The sequence below is a fragment of the Nesoenas mayeri genome (assembly GCF_963082525.1).
Source record: "Nesoenas mayeri genome assembly, chromosome: 13".
Classification (NCBI taxonomy): domain Eukaryota; kingdom Metazoa; phylum Chordata; class Aves; order Columbiformes; family Columbidae; genus Nesoenas; species Nesoenas mayeri.
In genome coordinates, this window is record NC_137550.1 from 3,017,896 (window position 1) to 3,043,696 (window position 25,801).

The 25,801-nt window shown below is 55.8% G+C and overlaps 2 protein-coding genes across 2 annotated transcripts; one reads left to right on the forward strand and one right to left on the reverse strand.

Annotated features, from left to right (window-relative positions):
- Nucleotides 1-886: 886 nt before the first annotated feature.
- Nucleotides 887-17,780, forward strand: DRP2 (dystrophin related protein 2; the record flags this gene model as incomplete). Its single annotated transcript, XM_080352519.1, has 22 exons — nucleotides 887-994; nucleotides 5,447-5,580; nucleotides 6,392-6,548; nucleotides 7,667-7,787; nucleotides 8,155-8,423; nucleotides 8,995-9,141; nucleotides 9,653-9,731; nucleotides 10,927-10,987; nucleotides 11,368-11,429; nucleotides 11,708-11,782; nucleotides 12,374-12,575; nucleotides 12,781-12,866; nucleotides 13,601-13,758; nucleotides 13,899-14,065; nucleotides 14,404-14,515; nucleotides 14,910-15,046; nucleotides 15,333-15,398; nucleotides 16,188-16,253; nucleotides 16,551-16,694; nucleotides 16,989-17,226; nucleotides 17,373-17,493; nucleotides 17,644-17,780. The coding sequence occupies 22 exons, from the start codon at nucleotides 887-889 to the stop codon at nucleotides 17,778-17,780; spliced, it is 2,847 nt and encodes a 948-aa protein (XP_080208645.1).
- A 4,857-nt stretch (nucleotides 17,781-22,637) lies between these two features.
- Nucleotides 22,638-25,598, reverse strand: LOC308045445 (aryl-hydrocarbon-interacting protein-like 1; the record flags this gene model as incomplete). The annotated part of the gene is given in 11 exon segments (XM_080352729.1): nucleotides 22,638-22,712; nucleotides 22,714-22,767; nucleotides 22,769-22,846; nucleotides 22,848-22,898; nucleotides 22,901-22,966; nucleotides 22,968-23,194; nucleotides 23,687-23,828; nucleotides 23,960-24,136; nucleotides 24,213-24,401; nucleotides 24,606-24,785; nucleotides 25,503-25,598. Coding segments are annotated over 11 exon segments (1,335 nt in total).
- Between the last annotated feature and the right edge of the window lie 203 nt (nucleotides 25,599-25,801).

Genomic DNA, 25,801 nt, shown 5'->3' on the forward strand with positions numbered 1-25,801 from the left:
TCCATCCTGCTGGGAAAGTGTTGGTGCTCAGCTTCTTTCATGGTGCTGACACTGGCCAAACGTAGAGTTGTGAGATTGTGCTTCAGTTGTAGAATTTTACCAGATTCAGGTGAACATTACCTTGCACCATTTTCTCTGGGCTTGATTTTCTCATGGCTTTCTGTAAAGCCAAGATGATGCTGGCAGTGGGGTAAATCAGTATTTTAGCTTATTCAGAGTCTAAACAACAAAAAAGTAGCATCATGACCAGAGGTTGTGTTTCAGATCTGTACAACAGACAAGTGGCCACTGTTAACTGGCTTTATGGGTCATACAGTTTTAAAAATAGAATAAAAAGGGGAATTTCACAACTCATAATCAGTAAGAACTCATGAAAAGGTATCTGATGGTGTGAGAAGCACATATGGGGAACTGAGGTTCTGCCAGCAATTTTCCTCCTGAACACAAAAGGAAAAACAATGTTTGAAAATACTGTCTGTTATGGGGATATGTCTATTAAGTCTTTACATAAGTGGTCATAACAGTGAGATCCTCTGTCCCCGCTTCCTTTAAACCATGGACACCTTCTGTAGTTCAAGAAACCAAACCCTTTTTAAAAATGCATCATGATGTTTGGGACTCATTAACACAGTATATCACTACAGCAAAATGTATAACTAGATGCAAAAAAGAATTGGATGTTTAGATGAGAAAGATCGCAACATAGTACAAATATATTTTTTAAAAATGCATCCTTTTAGCCTTCAGGCTTTGTGAAGGCAGCACACTGGGCAGCTAGGAAGGGGCTCGGCTCCATGAGGATGTGCAAGCTAACTCAGGGACTGTTGCGCTGCTTTTCAGGTGCTTGTGCCCAGAGTTGTCTCCGTCCCCATGAACACTGGTTCTGATGCAGCCTCTGGTGATGCAGGAATGGCCATATGTCCTCCCACGATGTCCTGAGTGGCACGTCACAGACCAGGTGCAGCACAGGAGCACTGCCCACCCTCTGTCTCAGGTAAGAGCTGTGTCTGAGAGCCTTTCTCAGGGCAGCATTTGCAGCAGTTGCAAATGTCTGTGGAGCAACCTAGGACTTCTGTTCCTGGTGGCAGGGAAAGCTGTTAGCTCCAGCCCTGCATCAGCTTGCACTTAATGAGAGCTTTAGCTCTCCTCGAGCATTTTGGCTGCAAATTGTTTCCCAAAGTAGAGCAAGAGAGACAACCTGCAGAGCTGGAGTTCAGGCTTTCTTCAAAATAAAGAGGAAGAGGCCACTGTTACCGGCACTCGTGTATTTGATTTGATTTACTTTTTTCCTGGGTACTTGGAAGAACAACAGCTTTTGCAGAAAACGTAGGTTTTTAACCTTTCCAGCTACTTGGAAATAATCCCTTTGCGAATGCTGTAAGGCAGAGGAGGAGCCTGATCTCTTTCTAGTCTAGTTATCTTGAGGAACAGAGAGTGGGTTCTCATGCTGCTGGTCTCCCTCCTCCTTCCCCCAATATCTCTGAACCAGCAGGCAAGGCTGCTCACCAAAGCTGGACAGAGAGGTGAAGGTCTCTGGGATCCCTGGGTAAATGGCAGGGCAGAGTGGAGGAGAACAGAAAGGTGCGCAGGCGACAGCAAAGCTGCCTGTGCTGTGCACCGAGGTGTCACAAGCTGGTTTAGCACCTTGTCCCGCGTCACCCAGGACAGCAAAGCTGGCGAAACACTGCCTCGGCTCTGCTAGAGGATGGCTTCAGCTTTGCTGCCTATAACTGCTGGTCCCAGGGTACCTCTCACATCACAGGAGACTGATGGACAGTGCCAAAGTTTTCCTTGGATGCTGGCAGTGTTGTTCCCAGGGTAAATGAGGTCCCAGGCTCTGTCTTTTCCTTTTCCATCATGCTTCAAACACAAAGACCAAAGTCTGAACTGGGAGCTCCTCTCTGCTGTGGTTTGCCATCAGCCTGCACCCATCCTGCCCCAGAGAGCCCCGGTCTGCAGGAGGAAGGCAGAGCTGTCTCTGGAGCAGCTCCAGCATGCAAGGCTGTGAGGCTTGTGGCTGGGACAGGCTCTTGGCTGCTGAGTCAGGGCTTGTTGGCCCTGGGGTGGCTGTTAGGGAGCTGCTACTGAGCTGTGCATGGGTGGTTAATGAACAGCCCAGCAGATGAAGCGAGGAGGGAGAGAGAGAGAAAGAGATGAGCAGGCAAATGCTCTGAGCAGTCCAACACTCTACGAGGGGGCCAGAGCCCTGTGGGGTTTGCTGGGAGAGGGAAAGGGAGCTGGGGCAGGACGCCCTGTGAGATGCACCACCACTGAGCTGCAGGATGGCACTTGGGAGGTTGCAAGCCTCCTCAGCTCAGGTCATATCCACCACAGGTTTCCCCCAGTCCCTGCCTAAGCCTGGCTTTCTACTGTGTGGGCATCAGTGTGTTGGGTGTCATGCACCAGCTGGCTGCAAGCTGCTCTATGGTTAATGACAGTCCACCTAGTCCAAGGGGTCTGCTGTGCCATCGTTTGCACAGGTGTAGGTGTTGCCACCTAAGAAAGAGCCTTCCTCTCTTGTCCTTGCTTGTCCTGAAAGCTCCCTGCAGACAGCCCATCCTTAGCCGTGCCCTGGCCTTGCTGAAGCCCTTTCCTCCAGTCTGGGAGCTGGTCCTGCATCTGTCGGTGCTGGGAAGTGGTGAGGAGAGGAGGCTGGTTGTGCTGGCCCCAGAGGGAGAGACAGCAGTGGTCAGATGTGCAGGCAGGGAAGGAGGGGAAGAGAGGGAGAGATACAGGGAGCTTTTCATTCCCTCACTGTAGGTGGAGGAGAACATGGAAACAATGCTGGGCGACAGGACTGTGGGGGATAGAAGGAGCCAGCCCAGAGCCTTCTGGCAAAAACAATTTGCAACCAGTCCAGGCGGGTGAGAACATCTGTGCTGAGGCACACGGGGAGCAAAGAGCACATCTTTGGCTTCTTAGAGGTCAGGTCTCAAGGATCTGGCTGTTTGCCTCCGGGTAGCCAAAGCTTGCTGGGACCATTCCCTGGGTGAGTTTCTTCCCTGGCAAACACCCTGTCTGCCCTGCTCGTGCTCCAACATCTGAGGGCAAGGTATCTCCTGGTCACCCCAGCCCAGCATGGCCTTTTGCAGAGATGGATCTTCCCCAGGGCCAGGAGCAATCCTTCTTCACATGGCAAACATCCCACAAAGGGGCTTTCCCATGCCGCCGTGCCCAGCAGCGGGCAGATCTCTGCCCACTTCGTGCTTTGTGGGCAGCCTCAACGGCACCACCAGGGTTACGGCAGGTTGGAGGCTGCTGGAATGCCACCGGACAAAGCTGGGATTGAGGCTGGCTTTGAGGCACTGCCGCCCCCCTCCAGATTCCTGGGGGGTCAGTTCTCAGGGCTGCCCGGCTCTGCTCAGCACACGGCACTCGCCTGCTTCCCTGCCGGGTGCTGCCTGGCGGCACCCGGAGGGGTGGGAGGCGATGCCCGCTCCTCCGGTAAAGCTGAGCGGCCCTGCGGTGGATCTGTGGCTGAGCACAGGTAGGTGGACTGGCCAGAGCCTGCATGAGTGTTCTGCACATGAAAAGAAAGCTGTTCAAGGGTGGAGGGGGAATGTGCATCTCCAGGGAAGGGATGCTTAAGGGGATGCTCAGAGGGAAAGCACTTCTCTTTCCCTCTGCTTGCTTGCAGGGGTTTTGTCCCAGGGGAGCAGATGTTCAACACCTGGCCCCTGCTAGGCTACTAGCACTGGCTTATTTACTGGGCAAGGTCTCTGAGTTGCAGGCTTGGTGAGCTTTTAACTTCTTAACCAAAGCTGGGAGGAGTGTGTTGTCTGCTGAGCTGTGCTGCAGTTGCACCCAGGTAGAGCTGATCTCCTCTTTCGGTATCCCCTGAGGTAGAGGGGAGGGCTGGAGCGTTCCCTGACAGCACTGTGGGGTAACTCACTTCATGACAATGTGCACGTGCAGAGTATTGATTTTTCTACATGCAAGCAGCAGTTTTAGCTTGAGTGGTTTAATGTTCATGGCCCTGAGATTCTTGTGAACTCTGTGGGTGATGGTTTTCTGTGTTTTCTTGATGCTTCTGGTGAGGCAGGATGGGGAGGCAGAGAACAGACCAGCGTTAGGTATTTTTAGATGAAGCAATCTTAGCACCCTTCCCAGTGATCATTTGATTTCTCTCTGAGAACCAGCATGGAAGGGGCATTGTTTTAGCTGTGTGGCCATATTAATTGTCTGGTGGTTTGGTCCTGCCTGTTCCTCTCCTTGGCTTCCCTGGGTCTGTCCCCTGGACACCTCCAGGAACCCTCAGACAGAACAAGTATCTGCACATTCCTCTTGGAAGAGCTGCTGCTTTCCTGCAGAGGCAGTTGCCCTTCTCTAGCAAAGGGGTGCCTGTTGTATGTGCTGTTTAGAAAGTGCTAATGCAGTTAATTATGGTTGATTAATCACCTGGGGATAATTATCACAAATGAGCTCTAATATCAAAGCAGCACTAGATTGAAATGCTGCCATTTCCCCAGCAAAGTACATCGATGTCTCGCTTGTGGAAATGCAATGTGTCTGTGTGTTTTGCACAACAAACTATGTTTTTTGGAGAGGAAATCCCCTCTCACTCACCACGTCCTGTGTGAGCTGCTTCCAGTCCTGCTGGTGTGTGTTGCTTTCGCCAGCGAGTGCAACGATGTCTTTGCTGCCATCGTGAGCAGGGACATGATGCAGTGATAAGGCTTCGGAGAGGATTCTTTCCCCCATATGCCAAGGATTTGTTGTCCAGGGATGAGCACTCAGTTTTCCAGGCTGAGTGTCACGGTACCAAGTGTGCTTCCTTCAGGTGGCTGGGTTAGGATCTGCTGTGATCTGCTCCTCGGTCTCTCAGAGCAGCCTTCCCACCACTGCTCATTCTGGAGAGGTGCAGATGAGAAGCAGCATCTGTGGAGGGGAGGCAGCATCTCAGACTTGCTGTGCAGGCAGGGAATAAATGTTCTTGTGCTTCTGTAGAGAAGCAGGTGGTAGCTCCCAGTACTGGGGATATGGCGTAAACGAGGCTGACAGGTCCCCTTGGTCCCAAGGAGCAACAGGACCCACGGTGCTCGTCTCTTCTTGAAGCACAGCAATCCTGTATGGTGTTGAAAGAAGTTGCCGTTAGCCCTGCAGGGACTGTGACACACAAGGACCAGCTCTGATTTAATATGTAGCAGTGAGAGAAGTTCATTGCTGGATAACTGAGGAGCACAGAGGTCCTGCAGAACAGGAGATGTGCAGTAAGCCCTTCCTCCAACCTTTGCTGTTGGTGCTGCTGGAGCTGGCACTGCATCCTTCCTCCACAGCTATGAGCTTCCCTGAAGCTACTGACAGACTGCTCTGGAAAGCCTCCTTGGGGGCTGAAAAGCCAGGCAGGGTCAGGACAGAGCAGGGTAGGTGTCCTCAGGCAAGTGTCCCCAGCAAATGTCCACTGGGCATTGATCTCTGCATGCAGCATGGTTCTGTTTCTGCTCAGGTTGAAGCCTCACAGGATGGTGCAGGACCTTCGTGTGTGACACTCCGGGCCCCGAGTGGTGCCACCGGGCCCCAGGCCCCCCTGGAGATGAATCTTTGCTGGAACGAGATCAAAAAGAAATCTCACAGCCTTCGGTAAGAGTCCCTGCCTGGAGCAAGCCCCGGGGCTGGCCTGGCCTTCTAGCCTTGCCTGTGCTTGTCAGGAGGTTTTGAACGTATTTGTTTAATGAGCCACGTTAATTCACTTTGACCTTGGCTCGGTTTCCCATCTTGTCCACAGACCTCAGAGTCTTTCTCTGATGAAAAGAATCCCCTCCGTTTCTACCCATCCCATCCTCCTCTCCCTCCCCTCCTTCCCTCCTGCTTGAATATACACCTGTCTCCATCCTCCACCACTGCTGTCTCTGCAGATTGTCCCTTTCTGCCCCATGGCCTTGCCACCACCTCTTCTGTGCTTGTCCCATTGCTGGGAGCTCTCTCCACCGTGCAGGGGGAACATGCCTGCTAGACTGTCAGAGGCTGCAGCTCCACCGCCAGCAAGACAGAGAGCTTAACTGGGGCGTGTTAATTGTCTGCTGCCCCAATGCAAGGCTCCTGGAAGCTGCCCAGTCATGTAAACGCTGAGCCGAGCCCCCTGTGCCAGCCAGAGTACAGCCCTGACCCGCAGGCAAATGCAGAGCGACTGTCCTCGGCTCCGGGCTCCAGGGTGATGAAGGGCCTCTGAGTTTCCTCTTCCTGACACCTCTGTGCTTCACCCTACCTGTGATGCGCTGTGCTGTGCTGGCCGAGGGTCACACAGAGCCCATGCTGAGACATGCTGCCGGTCATTGGGGGCTTCTGGGGGTGGCGGGGTCACCACCCCAGCTGTGGTGCTGTGCCTCCCCAGGTAACCTGCTTTTCTCCCGTCCATCTGACCACTGTCCTGCTGTCCTCACTCTCCTGCCAGGGCTCGGCTGGAGGCCTTTTCTGATCACAGTGGGAAGCTGCAGGTGCCCCTCCAAGAGATCATAGACTGGCTTGGGCAGAAGGATGAGGAGCTGTCGGCACAGCTGCCCCTGCGGGGCGATGTCCTCCTGGTGCAGCAGGAAAAGGAGACGCATGCGGTACGTTCTCTTGTGCCTCCCCTGCCACTGGTCGCTGCTCAGATGAGCTGCAGGTGGACAGCCCTGCCTGGGACCCCCACCTTGTGTCACTGCGCATGTCCCCAGCCTGTGAGTGCACCAGCCCTTGCCCATCTCCATCTCTGCTTCCCATGGACAGGCACAGCACCAGTCCCATAGCAAATACCCAAGGTATGTGACAGGGAGAACTCATCTGGTTTTAGGCAATACCTCTGTATTACAGCCTCAAGTCATCTGCAGGTGTCTTAGCTGGTGATGGCACCCTGTCACTTCTAGTTTCTTCCTTGTGTCCTACCTCTGCCACAAAGGGAATTGCCTCTCACTGACCTCTGCTTTTGGGATTCTGGGGCCTGAGGAGGTTGGTTGGTCTAAAGGTGGCCTAGTGGTTGGGACACGAGCGATTCCTGCAGCAACACATACCCGAAACTGGGGTAAACCCAGACAGATCAGTGTTGCTGCTTCCCTGATCAGAGCATTTCCTTCTCACTGCCAGTGGCTGTGGGGCTTCATCTGTTTTTACCTTGAAAACAAAATTAAACCATTCCTTACTGTTGCTGTCCCTCATCCTCACTAGAGCTGTTCACTTCCCCACATGCACACAGCCAATCCAGCAGACAGCACCAGTGGGCTGCTGCATTTGGAGGAGAGGACATCCTAAACCAGCCTGCCTCTGAAGCCTGCCTTGGCACATGTGCTGCTCTGAGGCATCCTGCTGCCCCGCTCCTTGCTCCCCCAGCAGCTGGACCTGTTGCTGAACAGCTGCTGGAAGGACTGTTTGCATGCCCATGCTCCTGCTGCAGGAGTGAGGAGCGTCTAAGCAATGCCTCTGAAATCATCATCAATAAAGCAATTCTTCTTGCACAGCCCTGGCTTAACACACCCTGCAAAGCTGCAGTCCAGACCTCTGCAGGAGCCACCTTCTTGCAGGTGGTCATTCCTTTCCCAAACTGCAAACAGATTACTCTGTTAACTTCCCTCTGTGTCTTCAGTGAGGTCTGGGCCCTGGAGTGAATAAATCACCGCAGCGCTTGGCGAGGGGGCAGCAGGGGCATGATTCTGCAGCGCAGCATGCTGTCTGATCTCTGTGCTCTGCTCTCCAGGCTTTCATGGAAGAAGTGAAGTCTCGGGGACCATACATTTACTCTGTCCTGGAGTCAGCACAGGCTTTCCTTTCCCAGCATCCGTTTGAGGAATTAGAAGAACCAGCTTCAGAAAGCAAAGGTCTGTGGAGCTTCCCCTTCCCTGTTCTCCCGTAGCACAGTTCCTCCTGGTCTGGGCTGGAGCGGGTGGAGTTGGAGGTGGTTGGTGTGGCACAAAGCAGCACCTCAGCACTCTGCCTAGTGCCATCATGCACCAGGCTGTTTCCAGTCCTTTGGCCGAAGCTCAGACTGGTGCAGAGCAGGCTGGATACCTAGAGGAGCTGGTGCAGAGATCCACACTGTTATCACTTGGTTTCCCTCCCTTTTTCCAGTTTTCCCTGGATTTTTAAATCTCTCTTTCCCCTGTCTTTCCTCCAGCTGTTGCCCACTCTCTTGTGGGCTGGGGTCTCATTTTTGCTGTCTGTTCCCCTTCTGCTTTGCCTTCACAGATGTCTCTCCTCGGCACCGCATCCAAAACGTCAGCCGCTTTGTCTGGAAGCAGGCAAACGTGGCCAGTGAGCTGTGGGAGAAGCTCACAGCCCGGTGTGTGGACCAGCACCGTCACATCGAGCGGACACTGGAACAGCTGATAGAGATTAAAGGGGCCATGGAGGAGCTCAGCACCACACTGGACCAGGCTGAAAGTGTGCATGAAACCTGGGAACCCATTGGGGACCTCTTCATTGACTCCTTGCCAGAGCACATCCAGTCGACCAAGGTACTCCTGGCTCTGAGAAGGGACCAGCCTTGGCCCCAGAGGTGATGAGATGCTGCTTCCCAGGAGGGTAGTGCTGCTCCTCCTGACTGCTCAGTCCAATGCACCCTCGTCACTTGGGGTCTCAGAGGCCAGGTCCTCCCTGCAACAGCTCCCTAGCACTGTGAGGGTGGATTTGGCCCACAGCGTCCTGAGCAATCAGCTGTGCTGAGCACCTTGTCATAGTACAGACCTTACACAGGTACAGTGGCTCAGCATAGATGAGCCATTGTCCACATCCTGCTTCTCAGGAGATTTGAGTAACCTCCAGCTCGGCTGCTTTGTTTTGGCTTTCTGTGTGTGGGTTTTTGGTGGTTTTGTTTGCTTCCTTCTTTATTTATTGATTCCATTTGATTCCATTTGATTCCATTTTCCCACTAAGGTACCCTGTGGGAGGGTTAGTCAGCAGTATCGTACCAGCCAGAAGCCCACCCTAGCTTGTAGCAAAGGAATTGGATCCAAGTCCTGATCACTCCCCTGCTTCTTTTCCTTCTTTCCCTGCCCTGTGCCTGTTCCCCCGGGCACCGGATTCCAGCTGTTCAAAGAGGAGCTCTCCCCCATGAAGGATGGAGTGAAAGCGGTCAATGATCTTGCACACCAGCTTGCCATCTCAGATGTCCACCTGTCCATGGAGAACTCCCGTACCCTGGAGCAGATCAACATGCGCTGGAAGCAGCTGCAGGTGGGAAGGAGTCAGGACCAAGCACCGCAAATAAACCGCAGATGAGAGGACCCCGGGAAAGGGCTGTCACTGCTGAGCTTCAGGGATGATAAAATAACGCTTGGCATAGCAGGGATGGTATAGCTGGTGTTCCTGGAGGAGGAGAGCATCAGTTCAGTGTGAGGAAAGTGGCTGGTAAATCTGTAGAGGTCTTGAGCAAGGGGAGGAACAAAGGGTGCTGTCTGAGGAGAATCAGGATCTGATGGGGGTGTCAGTACCAGCTGTAGCTTTGTTGATGTCTGTGAAAATATGGATACAGGTGATCTAGAGCTGTGGCCTGTGCAGCCTCAGCCTGTGGTAGGAGTCGTAGAGGGCTGAGCGGACTGGGGAATGCAAATACAGAGGCAGGCAAGGAAGGAAGAGGAGCTGTATGCTGGGGCATGCCTGAGTCCATCCACAAGCCTTTCTGAACGGGGCTTCAAGCTGAAATACCTGATGGGCTGCCACTGAATTCTCCTGTCCTGTTCTCCAGGCTTCCATAAACGAACGCCTGAAGCAGCTCCAAGACGCCCACCGGGACTTCGGACCAGGCTCCCAGCACTTCCTCTCCTGTACGTGAGTGGGTCCTCCTGGCCTCCTGCCGTGGGGCTGCCGCTGCAGGGTGGCTTAGCACGGGCTGTGGCACCAGAGAATGGGGTGCAGAGTCCCATGGCTGAACACAGAGTGCCCAGAGCCACGCACACAGCTAAAAAAGGGTCCAGGCCAGTGTCTGGGGCACAGGAACCAGAGCAGGAGGCATGTCCCAAAGTTAGGGTTGTGCTACCTCACCTTGTGGGACCAAGGGTGGGACATGGAGTGCGGTTCCCGTTCAGAGCACAGAGCTGTGACACTTGCAGCAGCAGCTCCCAGGTGATACTGGGACTGTGCCAGCCTCAGAGACTGGGTGGGCAAGACAGCAGATGGCAGAAAAACACAGTCCCCCATATCCTGTGTTAGTCATTTGGAGGCCAAAAGCGTGCATATTAAGAGGATTTTCATTTACTAGGCAAGGCAGAGGGATGCTGTTCCTACCTAGCTGAGCTGCTGCTGACTCTCAGACCTGCAGAGAATAGGCAGCAGGTTGTGCTCCAAAGTCTGGGGTCTGTCCTTTGAAGTGCTGAGCCCTGCAGGGTCTCCTGATGTCAGTGGGGTTTGTTGGGCTGTTTCTCTCCAGACCATATCCTCCCATTTGAAAGGAAGAGCAACTTCTCCAGTTGCTGGAATTGATAAGGGAATATAACTGAGGGTCATAAAAAGACTTTCCTCCTCTAGAAAATAAACACAAGGTGGCAGGCAACTGGTATGGGATGCATCCTCATCTTCCCAAGATACTGCAGCTGACACACAGAGCATGAGTAATGGGAACAGCAGCTGCTGTGGCTGCCAAACCTGGACATAACAGGCAGTGCTGTGTGTGTGCCCGAATCCCAGCTGCTGTGAACCCTGCCCACTGGTGACCACAGTGTTGTCTTGGGCATCACCAAAAACATCAGGAGTTGTCTCTTCCTGAGTTGTGAGCTCAGCCAGATTCAGAGACTCTGTCTCAAGAGGGGCAAGACCCCTCTGACAAGAACCCCAGTCTTGTGCCTCTCTTATAGGCAGCATCCATTTGCCTGGTCCAGCACCCCCAGCTGGTGATCCGGGAAGGCATAGCCTCCTCAGGGGCACCCACCTGCTGGCACAGTCCCACTGGGCTTTCACCAGGGAGAGCATCAACCTAAAGGAGCATTTGGCATTGATCTGACATCTGTCTGTCTCTCTTTGCAGCCTCTGTCCAGGTCCCCTGGGAGCGAGCCATTTCCCCCAACAAAGTGCCATACTACATCAAGTGAGTGTGCTCCCCGCCATAGCCCACCGGCTTCTCTACCGCAGTGGGAACAGGAGCTGGGGACCAATTAGGAGTGGGGAGCAGTGAGTGGACTGGTCTGAGCACTGACCTCCAGCAAAGCATGGCACCCCCAGCCTGGCAGAGCCAGGCTTTCCCTGTCCACTGATGAGTGGGGACACTGGCTGGAAGGAGAGGCGGCCGGCAGCATCTTCTACCATGCTGCTGTGGCTGGGGAATGTGCTTACTGGAATGCAGCAGCCCCAGTGTCTGCAGGCACTGGAGGGCTCAATCCCAAGGCTGGCAAGGTCCTTTTTTTAATCTCTCATGACAGCTGCTTCAATCCCAACTTGACTCTCATTTTACTTCTCTTTTCCTTCCAGCCACCAGGCCCAGACAACGTGCTGGGACCACCCGAAGATGACGGAGTTGTACCAGACACTGGGTAAGGAGACTGCCACAAAACCATTTGAGTTGCATTCCCCTTTTTGCAGCATGGGATCCAGTGTGAGATCCCCTCAGCCCACCCACTCCACCCCATGGCACAGGGTCCCCCCAAAGCAATGGGGTGCAGCTGCCCGCAGGGCTCTGCCCCTCCTCCTTCCACATGTACTCCACTTCTGCTGGCGAGGCAGATATCTGGGAGCTGCAACTGCTGCTTCCTGCCCTGGAGATAAGGATGTCGAGCTGTGGTTTTATTATTCTTTTCCTATGTTCTTGCAGCGGATTTGAACAACATCAAATTCTCAGCGTATCGGACAGCTATGAAGCTGCGACGGGTGCAAAAAGCCCTGAGATGTGAGTGCGAAAAGTATTTCCCTCCTGCTGTGTCTCCCTCGATAAAGGCATTAAACTAATACAAGCTGTTATCAGCACATCAAAGGCAGGACCCCACCAGGGGACAGGTAGCTGAGGAGAGAGACGCTAGGAAGATGAGCCTGTGGCTGGAAAGCTGAGCAAATCCATTTGCGAGGTCTCTGCGTCAGCGCCTTTCTTTGCAGGCTTAGGGTGGAAATGCCTCAAGGGCAGGGGTTAGTCAAAGGGATTTGAGAACAACATGGTCCAGCTCAGAGTTACAAAGCTCACCCAGCAGCTCCAAGGGAGCCTAGAGAAGCCATGGATGTGACATGGAGCAGAAACCAGCCTCACTGGTGGGGGCACAGAGGGCTCCACTGCTTTAAAGAGGAGGAAGGGAGCCAATAAACCTGATTTCTGCACTCTTAGTAAAACTCCAGTTAGAACAGGGATTAGTAGCCAGGTGAATATGATGCGACAGGAGTTCAACATGATGTGTGCTTCAGGTCAGGGCTGTGTCTTCCCTGCTCTTGGTTCTTACTTCTCCTGTTTCCCTCTCTGCCTCTGATCCCTCTGCCTGTGCTTTCTGTGCAGTGGACATGGTCACCCTCGCCACAGCCTTGGAAATCTTCAATGAGCATGACCTGCAGCCCAGCGACCGGGCGATGGACGTGGTGGAGGTCATCCACTGCCTGACTGCCCTCTACGAGAGGCTGGAGGAGGAGCGAGGCATCCTGGTGAACGTGCCGCTCTGCGTGGACATGAGCCTCAACTGGCTGCTGAATGTCTTTGACAGGTACCAGTCCCCCGGTGTCTCCCTGAGCTGTGGGGCTGCCATGCTTGGAAGGAAACTTCCGCGCTGCTTTTCCAGCTGGCAGTGCTGCAAGAAGGCCCTGGCTATGAGTGAGGGGGCTGCCTGGCACAGGTTTGCCGTGCTGACCCCCCTGCATTAAAAAAAACTCCAAAACATTTGCAAACCTGTGCAATATCTCACCTTGCAGTGGTCGCAGTGGGAAGATGAGGGCTCTCTCCTTCAAGACGGGCATTGCATGTCTGTGCGGGACAGAGGTCAAGGAGAAGTTTCAGTGTGAGTCCCCCTGTCTCCCTCCCCCAGGGCCTGGTGTGGAGTAACCTAGGGAAAGCAGGAGTGCTTTTGTTTCCTGGCGTAGCCCTTCTTTGCCCAGAAAGAGCAAAGAAACAGCTTTTCTACAGTGACTAATTTGCTTGCATTGCCACCTCTCCTTCCCTCCCCAAGCCTACGCTGCCTAAATTAGGATGCATTTTTGCAGACTGACTGGTGCTGCAGTGATCTTTCTTGCATGGCACTGTAAGGAACAGTGCAGCAAAGGCAAACGGGCAACTTGTCCAGTGCTTCCCAGAAGGAAGAACCCTGGAGGTGCATGGCTGGGAAATAGTTTCCAGGCAGATTAAAGGAAGTCACTTCCCTCACTATGTTTTAACCATGGTACTCTCTGCCATGGGATACTGCAGAGAAGTTAACATAGGAGGCACCAAGGGGTTAAATAAAGGGACTGGACAGATTCATAGAGGACAAGCCAGCTGTGGCTGTTAAAGAAGTGATGCAAGTAACCTCTGTCTCAAGAAGACTCAAAATTCCTGGTTATTGGGAGCTGGAAGGATACCAGTAAAGGTTATTTAACCATAGCTCAGTTTTTCCCGCTTATTTGAGCTCCCTGCCAGAGACAGGCAGGGGGACCCCTGGTGTGATCCACACACTACTCCCCAATTCCTGCATCCCGCCCAGTGTACCGGGGCATCAGCCATGTCTCTAACAGGGCTGTGTGTCTGTCCTGCCGGCAGATCTTTTCAGCCAAGTGGCGAATGCCGGGGGACTGTGTGACCAGCGGCACCTTGGCGTCCTGCTCCACGAGGCCATCCAGGTCCCACGCCAGCTGGGAGAGGTGGCGGCGTTCGGGGGCAGCAACGTGGAGCCCAGCATCCGCAGCTGCTTCCGTTTTGTGAGTAGGATGCCATGGCCTGTGCTGTCCCCTCTGCAGCAGCCACACCACGGAGAGGCTCCCGCAGGTGACGAGGGGCTTGCACCCCATCACAGCTGTGTCCCAGCTTTGAACAACCTCTTTCTCTCTCCGCTCCCCAGAGCAATGGGAAGCCCGCCATCGAGGTGTCCCAGTTCCTGGAGTGGGCCAACCTGGAGCCGCAGTCCATGGTGTGGCTGGCCGTGCTGCACCGGGTCACCATGGCAGAGCAGGTGAAGCACCAGACCAAGTGCTCTGTCTGCCGGCAGTGCCCCATCAAAGGCTTCAGGTAGGGGTTGTGATATGGGACCTTGGTCCCCAAGGGAAGTGCACAGTGTCCTGCAGGAGGGAGCTGAATTTGCTCTGTGCTGTTGAGGGAAGCTAGAGCTCTGCAGCGATGTTTCAGGTCTGCAGTGGTGTTTCAGGCAGGTTAGACCAGGTGCCAGCACTGGGGAAGGAGCAGGATGCTTTTCTGGGGACTTCAGCCATCAGCACTGTGGGTTCAGCGGGGTGTGAGAGTGACACATACCAGACAACCTCTGTTCCCTGCTGGGCTCTCCTTTGGCTCCAAAATGATGTGTTTTTGCTGACTCTCACTGCCTCCCTATGGCTTCTTGATCTCTCCAGGTACCGGAGCCTGAAGCAGTTCAATGTGGACATCTGCCAGACTTGCTTCCTCACTGGACGAGCCAGCAAGGGCAACAAGCTGCACTACCCCATCATGGAGTACTACACCCCGGTACAGAGCTGGGCTGGTGGGAGGGTCTTAGCTCAGAGCACGTCCCCATCGACGGCATCAGCCATGTGACGTTTATGCTGGTGCAGCCCGAAAAGTGGATCCCTTATATGCTTTTGATCCCCTCTGCATGCCCTCTGCTGTCTGTGTCCCTGCTATTCTGGGGCTCATGGTGAGCAGGATGTATAGCATCCACCGATTCCCAGCTTGGCTTGTGCCAAGCCCCATGACAGGCTGGCAGGGCTGCCATGTACCCTCCTGGCTTCCTGAGCTGTGTCTGCCCCTTCCACCACGTAACTTGTGCCCAGCCTGAAGGGATTTCTTTCCTGAGGATGCTGACCTGTAGCACTCTGCTTTTCATTAAGCAGCACCTTTGTAACTGTTTGTGTCTCTGCAGACCACATCCAGTGAGAACATGAGAGACTTTGCCACAACGCTGAAGAACAAGTTCCGGTCCAAGCAGTACTTCAGCAAGCATCCACAGAGAGGTTACCTGCCGGTCCAGTCCGTACTCGAGGCTGACTTCTCTGAGACGTGAGTTGGCTGGGCCCCACACTGTGCCTTTCAACCCTGCCTGATATGTGAGCTCCGCGAATGGAAGCAGCATCTCAACTGTGAGACAGGGCTCCTGTGGGAGGGCTAGAGGGGGCACTTGCTCTGGTGGTGATACAGCACCTAATTTTTGGAGGAGCAGAGATTTCAGTCTCTCTCTCCAGCCGACTGGCTCTTCTCAGCCCAGGTGAGACCAGGGCAGCCTATTCAAGCCCTAGCTTTGAGCAAGGACTGCCAAGCCTTGTTGACCAGTGTGTGTCTCTTTCAGACCAGCCTCCTCCCCGATGTTACCACATGCCGACACACACTCCAGGATCGAGCACTTTGCCAGCAGGTACCACCACCGGGCACTGCTGTCAAGCCAGGGCATGGAGTGTGACCCCCATGGGTGTGGGGAGGTTGAGGGCAGACGCGTGGTGTGCCCACAGCCCCATCCATGCTTCCCAGCGTGCTGCCTGGCAGGCAGGGGCTGGCTGCGATGGCTCAGGCTGCCATGCCCTGGGGAAGACGCAGCTGTAGGGCCAGTCAGACCTGCCTGCACCACCTTGCTCCTGCCTGGGACACAGCTGATGTCACACAAATTGGCAGCAAGCACCATGCATCTGACAGCAGATGTCTGAGTGATGAAGTGCAGCCTCCGTGTACCTTCCTGCTCTTCCCAGTATGAGCTGCTGGTTGGATTCTCACCAGACAGATCCCTCAGTGCTCTGCCTGTGCACTCACCAGTGCTGCTTGCTCGCTTCCCATTGCTGCTGCCTCATGCTTTGTGATGGTTCTGCCCTCATCACGGGTCCAGTCAGAGCAGGGACCTGAGGAGCACAGGGAGCCTGTAGCTCAGGCCCTAGGCTGGAGCTTTCACCCCATAACTTCACTTAGGCAAGAGGAAACTGAGCAGATGCGTGGCAGCAGCCCTTTATTCCAGAGACTGTCACCCCAGAGCGGCAGTTTCTTGTTTTCAAAAAAGACAAAACTCTCTAGAGCCTGTGAAGAGGGGCAGACTGGTACAGGCCAGCTGGGAGACCCGCCAGAGAGGGTTCCTGCAAGGGCTGCTGTAAACAGGGTGCATTGAGCAGACATTCATGGTGTCTCTGACCGTTTCTCAACCTGTTTCTTTTTCCTCCAGGCTTGCAGAGATGGAAAGCCAGAACTGTTCCTTCTTCAGTGACAGCCTGTCCCCTGATGATAGTCTGTGAGTTCTGCCCCCTTTCGCTCCCCCTCACCTCCCACTTAGTCAGGGATCCTGTGACTCTGTCCCTGCCCAGCCAGGGCACAGAAATGTTTTCCTTCCCCACTGCTTTGAGTCTGAGGCTCTTGGCAGCCTCCAGCTACCCAGGCGTGCTGAGCTGCTTCTGAGCTTTAGACCTGGAGCAGCCAGAACGAGCTCCCATGCAAAAACACCTCCCTCCAGGCTGTCCTTCCCCAAGGGCATGTGAGTCCCCTGAGACTGATGTTCCTCATTAAGGTGCTTCTCTACCTGCTGCAACAGGGATGAGGACCAGTACCTGCTGCGCCATTCCAGCCCCATCACCGACAGAGAGCCTGGGGGCAGCCAGCAGGTTCCAGGAAGCCTCAACATGGATGACAAGGGAGAGCTGGAGAGAATCCTGGCGCACTTAGAAGATGAAAACAGGTAGAGGCATGGACAACTCTGAAAGTGGGGCCTATAGGCGAAGGAGAAAGGGAAAAGCCTGGCAGAGCTCAGAGTGGAGCCAGGGGATGGCTGCTGGGGCTGAAGATGGGGATCAGAGGAGCTGAATGGGCTGTTTTGGAGGGTGTCTAGGCTGAGCCTTAAAGCTTTCATGGGAGCACCTCGTCCAGTGGTGTTTTGTTTCTGAGTCCTGGGCCATTCCCAGTGTGCAGCTGCTGGGTGTTCAAGCAGTCCCTAGAAAGGAGGATGGTGATGCTGACCTAGGATATCTTGCAGGATCCTTCAGGGAGAGCTGAGACGCTTGAAATGGCAGCATGATGAAGCAGTGGAGTCTCCAACCTTGGCTACAGGCTCCCCCAAATCAGTGCAAGACCCACGAAATGATGAACTCCTGGCAGAAGCACGAATCCTCCGGCAGCACAAGAGCCGCCTGGAGACCCGCATGCAGATCCTGGAGGACCACAACAAGCAGCTGGAGTCCCAGCTGCACCGACTGAGGGAGCTGCTGCTGCAGGTACTCTCAGAGCAAGGATCTGGGGAAAGCCCATCCTTGGGGTGGACTTTGCAATAATAGAGCTGGGGCAGTGGCACAAAGGGATAGTCAGAAGCAGGGGTGGACAAGGACAGAGGATTGTGACAATCCCCTTTTTCTCTCTTCAGCCTCCAGCAGAGTCAGATGGCAATGGTTCAGCAGCCTCTTCCTTGGCTTCATCCCCTCATCAGTCTGAAAGCAGCCAGGCAAAGGAAAAAGAGCACAACACCCCTGACACCGAAGCTGCAGGTGGGGATTGGAGTTGGGTGGAGCTCTTGGCTCCATTCCCGGTCCGATGCTGTGGAAAGCTATCCGCACCCTGTGATCCTGCAGAAATGCTGGCTGGTGAGGGGGATGCCCAGAGAGCCTGCTCACCCCGTGTCCTCTTTCCTGCTGCAGATGAGGTGGAAGCCAAAAGCCAGGAAGTCAGCATGTGCCTGGAAGACATCATGGAGAAGCTGCGGAGCGCCTTCCCCAACTCTCGAGGTACTCGAGTGAAATCTCCCTCTCTGGCCTCGTACTGCTCCCTCAGATGAGCTTTTCCCCATGGAGCCCTGCCCCAGCCCAGCTTCCCTGCCACGGCTGATCCTCCGCGGCACCTGCAGCCAAGGGCTCTGCTGCCACCGTACTGCTGGGACTGGTGTGTGTCCTGGGTGCAGAGAGGCTGAGGAGGAGGTTTCATAACTGTAAGGAGAGTTGATCAGAGCTGCCAAGAGTACGGACCAACTGGATCCCCCCAGAGGAGCTGCAAGGCTGCACTCCACAGGACTCCCCCCTGAGAAGATGGACAGACCTGCCAGCATCGAGTTTGCAATGATCATCTTGATCCACCTCCTCACTTCATCCCTGTCCAGACCCCTCTCCAGGAGAGATCAAGGCCCCAGTTACCTGGTGAAATGGAAGCGATGGTGCATCCTCCCCTATATGCTCATGGACAGCTCTTCCCAGTGGGGATGGGGACTGGGGGATGCCTGTGTGGATGGTGCTTCACTTGCCCAGTGGGTTTTGGTGTTGGTCTTTCTGCTGCCCCTCTGTGCTCCAGCCCAGGAGTAGCACTCGGTCCCTCGCCCAGGCTGCCCACACACATGCCGGGGAGAGACGTTGCTTGGTGCCAGCACTAACACAAAGTGGGGCAGAGCTCCCCTGTCTGCCCATGCAGATTCCTGCCCACTTTCTACCATCCCTGAGCAGGATTCTCCTGGCTCTGCAGCAGCCCCGTTCTAACCAGGTGGCTCCAGGTCCTGTTTTCCTGACCTCTCCATTTCTCTTTCAGGTATGACTTCCCTTATCTAACATCTCCTGTGAGCAAGAGGCTTTTCCTAACCAGCTACCTGGCTGCTTTCCTCCCTCTCCTCTCCCTGCCCTGCTCCCCGTGCTGCAGCAGACCTCACACAGACTCCCTGCGAGCTGATCGTGCAGGATGCTTGCCAGCTCCAGAAGATCTCAGGGGAACATAGGTCATGCAGGAGCAGGACTGTGGGCTCCCCAGGAGGCTGGCTCAGTCACTCAGCCATAGTGTCCAAACCTGGGTGGAAAGGTTCAGAAGAAATGAAGCTCTGAAAGCTGCTTGTCCCCTCTGGCACTCATGGTTTCAGGGGGTGCAGAACTCAGCATCCTGCTCCTCTTCAGTTTTGCCCAGTCGCCCTCCGGGTTTATGGGCATCAAAACACTCCTGGAGCCACGCAGTTTTTAAAAGAACTCTTTCTAACAGCATCCAGCTGCCAGCCTTACGGATTGAACTCTCTCTGCCACCCAGGGCTCCGCAGCCAGCCAGGCACATACTGTCTGGTGGGTAGAGTCTGCGAGGTTTATGGCATAGGGATGAGTCCATGTTAGAGCTTCAGCCCAGCTAGTAGCCTTATCTTGAGAGGATCTTTATAACAGAGCCTTATAATTTAATTTGCATATATTTCTATATATTATATATATATATATTCTGTACTTAAATACTCTCATGGACTCACTCCATTAAATTCTAATACTGTAAGTGCAGGTGCCCTTCACTTTCAGTTCTGCCCTACATCTACTCCTGCAGGGACCAGCACCTTCCCTGTTGCTGGAGCTGCTGTGGAGCAGGGCTGCTGCGAGGGGAGCTCAGCAAAGGGCTGGACCAGCAGCAGGTACTCTGTCCTGCCTGGTTTCCTGGGGAGCTGTGCCTTCGCTGTGGCACAGAGGGCCTGTCCTGCCTGGACCCAGCTCTATCCCTGGGGAGCCTGGGCTCCTGCAGCCACCCATCCCCATAGTGCTGCAGGTGAGGTTTCTCCAGCCCTGGGGCCACCAGGCTGCTGGGCTGTGATGCAGGAGTGCAGGAGGGCAGCAGGACAGGCAGTGTACCTCCTTGCTACCCCCAAGGAGTAACCTGCCCTGCTTCTGCCCCTGGTTTGAGCTGGGCCGAGGGGCCAGGGGCACTCACTGGAAGCAGGCAAGTCCCGCCTGCAGTGAAGGAGGTTGTTCTGCAAGTTGGCAGGGTAGCATGGTAGCAGCTTCTGATCCCAAAGGCTCTCTTGGGCTGGCTGTCTCATGCCGTGTTATGTCGAGAAAAAGGCAGAGTCAGGTGCTGTGGGGTGCCCCAGAGCAGGGGCTGAGGTGGCCCTGCTGCTCTGGGGCCACAGGTTGTGGAGGGATGAGATGCCTGAGCCCACAGGGCAGGGTGCAGGCAGGGCTGCACGCCAGTGTGAAGCATCCTGCCCAAAACAGGGCTTGCAGCATGGACAGGGATGGGGCTGTCGTCACTGGCTGGGATGGGATGCAGTGGCGAGCTGTTTGGGGAGGTCTGGACAAGGCAGCGTGTGTGACAGGGCTGTGTGTTCATCTTCAGTGTGCTGGCAGGGGTGCAAAGCAGCACCCACACTGGGGTTTTGGCAGCGGAGCCTTCTGGCTGGGCGCTGGGGGTCCTGTGCTGCTGTGTCCACCAGCAGCCATGGGGGTTGCTGTCCCTGCTGTCCCCTCTCACAGCCGGGTGAGAGGTGGGACACCAGCGGTGGCACGGGTGCTGGGCTGGCTGTGCACACGCTGTGTGTCAGGCTGCTTGTTTGACCGTGGGGAAGGAACACGCCAGCCGGTGAGACCCTGCTGGACCCTCCTGTTATCCCAGAGGCAGGATGGTGGGAGCATGGGGAGGAGCAAGGTTTTGGCCTGAGGAGGAGGTCAGGAGTACCCAGCTGGGGGGAGCTGGAGAAAGGAAAAGGCAGGATGAGGGCAGAGCCTTGGTGCCAGGTGTGGGGACCAGCAGCAGCCAGGCTGGGTGCTCGGGCTGCGTTTGGAGCCGGGATGCGGCAGGGAGGGGAGCAGGCTAGCTAATGCTCTGGTAACCATGTGCTGTGATGCTGCTGACCTCGCTGCTTTGCGACATCTCTGCTCTGGAAAGAGAATAAATTTGTATTTGTACTGAGACCTGGCTTGGTGCTCTGGCCTCTTCTATCCGTGCAGCTCAGCTGAGTCAGGGCAGCTCCCAGCGCCGTGCCAACCTGGCACTGCTCCTGCTGAGATGCAGGTGGCCCTGTGTCACAGTGGCTGTCCACACTGTTTAAGGCGGAGCAGATGGTGTGAGCAAAGCTCTGGGCTGCCCAGGCACAGGTGTGTCCTCTGACCACCATCTTTCTTTACTCCCTTCCTCAGGGCTATGCAGAAGCCTGAAGGCTGGGACAGGGGCTGTGAGGGGCCAGTCCCTTTTCCTCGCTTGGAACTTCTGCTGTAGGAAATCCTTCAGCCCCAGGAGGGATGTAGGCAGCAGTGAGATGCTGGGCAGGCAGTCTTCTCTCTGTGCATTCTCCCTGGAGCCCCGTTATATCTCCAGTGCCCACAGGTGTCCAGGCGTCCCTGCCCCAAGAGCTGCCCAAGTTGCCCATGTCTCCGTGGCGCAGCGAGGGGCTCAGCTGAGGACTGGCCCAGGGTAAGGCTGGGGGCTCTCAGGTCCTCCCCCACACACAGGGTGCAGCCCAGCCTCAGCTGCTGGTGAAGCCTGCCCAGGAATGATCCTTGTAGGGCTGGATCTGCTCTAGCCACTGCCTGGCAGGGCTGATGGTGCTGGAAAAAAAGGTCTGATATGGTGCTACTGCAGGGATTCTCTCACACAGGAGAGATTCAGGAGCTTAAATGGGAGTGAAATGCAGCCTCTTAAACTCCCCTTCTCAAAGATAATGCAAAATGCCCCATCTCTGTGCTGCAGGCTACAGAGCAAGGCAAGGGGTGCGGGCTGTGATCAAGGAAAGCCGATCCCATCCAGGAACAAATCCAGTACGTGTTGCCAAGGAAAAGCTTTTAAATTCTCAGCCAGCAAAGCTCAGCAGGGGCCCCAGCTGAAAGGCGCTGGAGCCAATGAGTCTGGACAAGGAGGCAGCAGGCACTGCTGCACAGCAGGGCTGGAGGTCCCGGCGGGTGACAGGGCGACAGCCCTGTTCCCATGTCACTGCAGGGACAGTCTCCAGCCCTGGGGCTCCCTCTCAGGCTACAGCAGCCCTCGCTGCCAGTGCTGTGCCTCCTTGTTAGTGGTCCAGCAGCCTCTCCCTTATCCATGGGTAACAGGCTCTGCTCAGGGCTGGCCATTGCCCCAGGGTCACATCCTCCAGCTCTCTGCTTTTGCTGCACTGCCCTGGGGGTGCGTTACCCCTTTCCCTGGGATGCTATGGGGCAGGGGGTCACTTCTGCCCCTCCACCCAGCTCTTCGCTCGCCCCCAAGTGCCCAGCCTGGAGCACTGCCCCGGGGGTAAGGCTGTCTGGGGAGATGGTGCTTTCCCCAGCATTTCCCCAGCTGATGCCTGCTCGCTTGCTCCCCACAGCTCCCTTTCTTCTTTTTTCCAGCACCTCTCTGGGTGTTTTGCCCTCCAGCTCTTGGGTCCCCTTGGCTGGCCCCAGCCCCTCACCGTGGGGTCCTGTCTCAGCCATGCTCCATGTGCCAGCTCCCTCTGCCCCACATGTTTCCTGCTCCCCACATTGCCCTACAGCCAGATTTTCCATCTCTGCTGCTGGGCTCTCTTCCCTCTTTGTCCTCATCCACTTTCTCCTCCTCCAACTTCTCCTCCTCCCTCTCCTCTTTTTTTTCCACCTCTACCTTCTTCACTTCATCTTTCTCTGTCTCCACCTCTTCCCCCTTCTTTTTTTCCTTCTCTACCTTCTCCCCCTCTTCCTCCCTCTCCTTCTCTTCCTCCCTCTCCTTCTCTTCCTCCCTCTCCTCCTCTTCCTCCCTCTCCTCCTCTTCCTCCCTCTCCTCCTCTTCCTCCCTCTCCTCCTCCTCCCTCTCCTCCTCCTCCCTCTCCTTTTTCCTCCTCCTCCCCCCCTCTCCTCCTCTCGCTCCTTTTTATTTGCCTCCTCTACCTTCTTCACTTCTTCTTCCTCCTTCTCCACCTCATCCCTCTCCTTTTTTTTTTTTTTCTCCTCCCCCTCCTCCTTCTTCTTCATTCCCCCTCCTTCTCTTTCTCACCCTTCTCCTCTGACTCCCAGCTCTCTGGCTCTGCCCCACAGGTGCCCAGGGTTTGCTTCTTCCCCCAGTCGCATCCCATCCCTCGCTTCCACCTCCACGTCTGCAGGCTGCCCCCTGGGCCTGTCCCTTCTCCTGGTGCTGCCCCTTCACCTCCGACTGTTCGTCAGCCCCTGGTTGTTCTGCTTTCCTCAGTTCCTGCACCCTGCTCCCCCCGCCCTAGGTTTCTCTGGGACCCCCAGCCTCACCCTGGGGTGCCTCTCCCTGCAACATCGCCCCATCGCCCTCCTGCCTGTTCTCCTGCCCCCTCACTGGCCCGTGGCCCCCGGGGCGGCTGGAAGAGCCCCTGGTAGCGCTTCCGATCCTCCACGTGCTTCTTCCTCATCCTCTCCCCCAGCTGCTTCAGCTCCTTCTTCACGGCAGCCGCCATGGAGGGGTCCAGGTGAGCCACCCGCAGGAAGTCCTCCCGTGCCTCTCGCTCATTCCAGACGGCAGCGTGGGCCTTCGCCCGCTTGAAATAAGCCTTGGCATTGTCTGCCGGGAGAGGAGAGCCCCCGGTGGGGGTGCTGCAGCTCAGGGCCACCAGCCACAGGAGCAGGAGACCCTGGGAACCCAGGGGACATGGAGCACAGGGGTGGACACACTTGTAGGTGGGGGTACCACCATGCACAGGGGGGACCTGGGCCATGCATGGTGCCACCATGGGCACCAGGGGACGTGGAGTGCAGGGAACATCATGGGCAAGGGAAACCATGGTGGGCAGGGGGATCTGAATTATGTAGGACAAGGTCATGGGCAGTGGGACACAGAGAACATGGGGTGCAGGTGCCATCATGGGCAGGGGAAATCAGGGGCAGGGGGACCTGGGTCACAGGTTCTGCATTTGACGCAGGGATCCAGATGACACAGGTACCTTCAAAGGCAGAGGGAAGTGGGATGGGGCGTTATCATGAATAGGGGATCCTGAAGACAGAGTCCCCAGGGGCTGAGGACAAAGTGCTGGGGTGGGATGCAGGGCATGAGTACCATTGTGTTTCTGCAGGAGCTCCGTCGTGTGCTCCAGCACCTCGTAGTATTCGCCCAGCTCCAGCTGGCACTGGCAGTAGTTGAGCACCAGCGGCGTGACCAGGCTTTCCAGCTTCAGCCAGCCATCCTCCCACGGCTTCTCCTGCCCCAGGGAGTCCCGGTGGACGGCTCAGGGCTGTGGCTGTCCCCTCCCAGGCACTCAGGGCCCACTGGGGAGAGTTTTGCTGAGGAAACCCAGGCAGGGATGACAGGAGGTAGCCAGGTCCTGCTCACCTTGGCCTGGAGGTTCCTCAGGCAGATGACAGCCTCCTGGTACTTGGCTGCTGCCTGCCCAAACTCCTTACGGAGGACAAGGCGGTTGCCCTCACTGTGCAGGATGGGCACCGCCGCCAGCTTCTCCTCCTTGCTCATGGCCCAGGTGTCACGCTTGTACGCTGAGGGCTCCTCCACCTGCATGGGCAGCAGGAGGCGAGCTGCCTGCCCTGGCTGTCCCCATGCTGGCAGCTCTCCCCGCCATCACCCTTACCCGAAACAACTCCATGATGAAGATGAGGGGCTGCGGTGTCCGCTGCAGCTCATCCAGGTCGTCATAGCCCGTGCTGTGGTAGTCAAACATGTTACCCATGCCACAGCGGTGCTTCTGCCCTTCCAGAGGGTCCCGGCCCTCTGCGATCCTCCGCATGCCCCTGGAGACCAGGGCGTACATGCCCGTGTGCTGCAAGGAGGGGGAGCACCCTGCTCAGCTGCATGGGGCCACCCTGCACCCCCTTCCTCTGCGGCAGCCCCCCTGGTGCTGTGCCCAAGTGACATCTGTGCCCCCATGCTTGCACCAGCCAAGGCTGGAGCATCACTGGGGTGCACAGTCCTGCACCCTGGCTCTGCAGAAAGGAGGTCCTGTGCCCGCCGGCCCCTCACTCACGATGGCGTCGCACCAGAACTCAGCCACCTCCCCGGTTCTCATGGAGCTCAGCAGCGTCTCCCAAATCTCCAGCTTGAACATCTTGCCCACGATGATCTCCATGGGGATGCCAGCTTCCCGGCTGTCGTCAATCACAGTCCGCTCAAAGTCATCCTTCAGCGTTTGGAAGTGGAAGGTGATCTGCCCCAGAGAAAGGTGAGTGTTGAGCTGGGACAGGCACGGCAGCGAGAACCCTCTGTTGCCTTGCCAGCCCCAAATCCTTCTGCCACGGGGTCAGGACACAGGGCCAAGCCTGCTCCCAGTGAGGTGCTGGTTTGACCGACAGCTCTCCATCCACAGCAGGAGATTGAGCTTCCTACCCATTTGTCTTAGCCAGCAACCAGATGGTGGAGCTTCTTAACGCCCATCAGTGCTATATCTGACTGTCCTCTTTGGGTTCCCCATTATAACCCAGTTCACAGAGTGCTCCCACAGTGTGTGTCAGGACCTGGCAGAACCCACACTGATCTTCCCATTCCCACAGGCTGGGGGGGTTCTCAGAAGCCCCCAAAAGCTCCCCATTGGCACCCCTCACTCCTGTTTGACACATCAGGAAAGGCAGATTTTCAGCAACCTGGTTGCTCAGGACAAGAGGGAGGAGGCAGATAACAGCACCAATGCAAGGTGAAGGCAGTGGGCAATGTTGGCTGTCACTGGGAGGGCAATGTGGCTGCCTGTACCCAAAATAGCCATTTCTGCACTCCTCCCTTATGAGGGATCTCCTGGAGATGGGATCTCCCCGTACCACAGACCTGGAGTTCAGCTCGCAAGCAGGGAATCTAACTGTAACAGGCCAGGATGGTGCCATCAGACCCTCCACTCTCCCCGAGCTTTGGGGTAACAACCAAGACGACTTACCTTGCTCCCATCCTGAAACTTCGGCAGCTCTCCTTGACCTCCATGCAGAATCTTCTTTTTGACCCCTTCCACATTCAGCAGGTAGGTTTCCTCCATGGCTGCTCCTGCCAGCCCCCAGGAACCTGGCCCTTCCTGAGCTCCGCGTCTTCCTCACGCTATCTCCATTTCTTGACTATATGGACACACATGTCACTTCCCAGGGCTGCCACTGGCCTTTTGCTTTCTGTGCTGGGGGCAGAGTTTGGAAGCCTTCTTCCCTTCCCGTGCTCTTCGAGTTGTGAGAGGGCTGTCCTGTCACA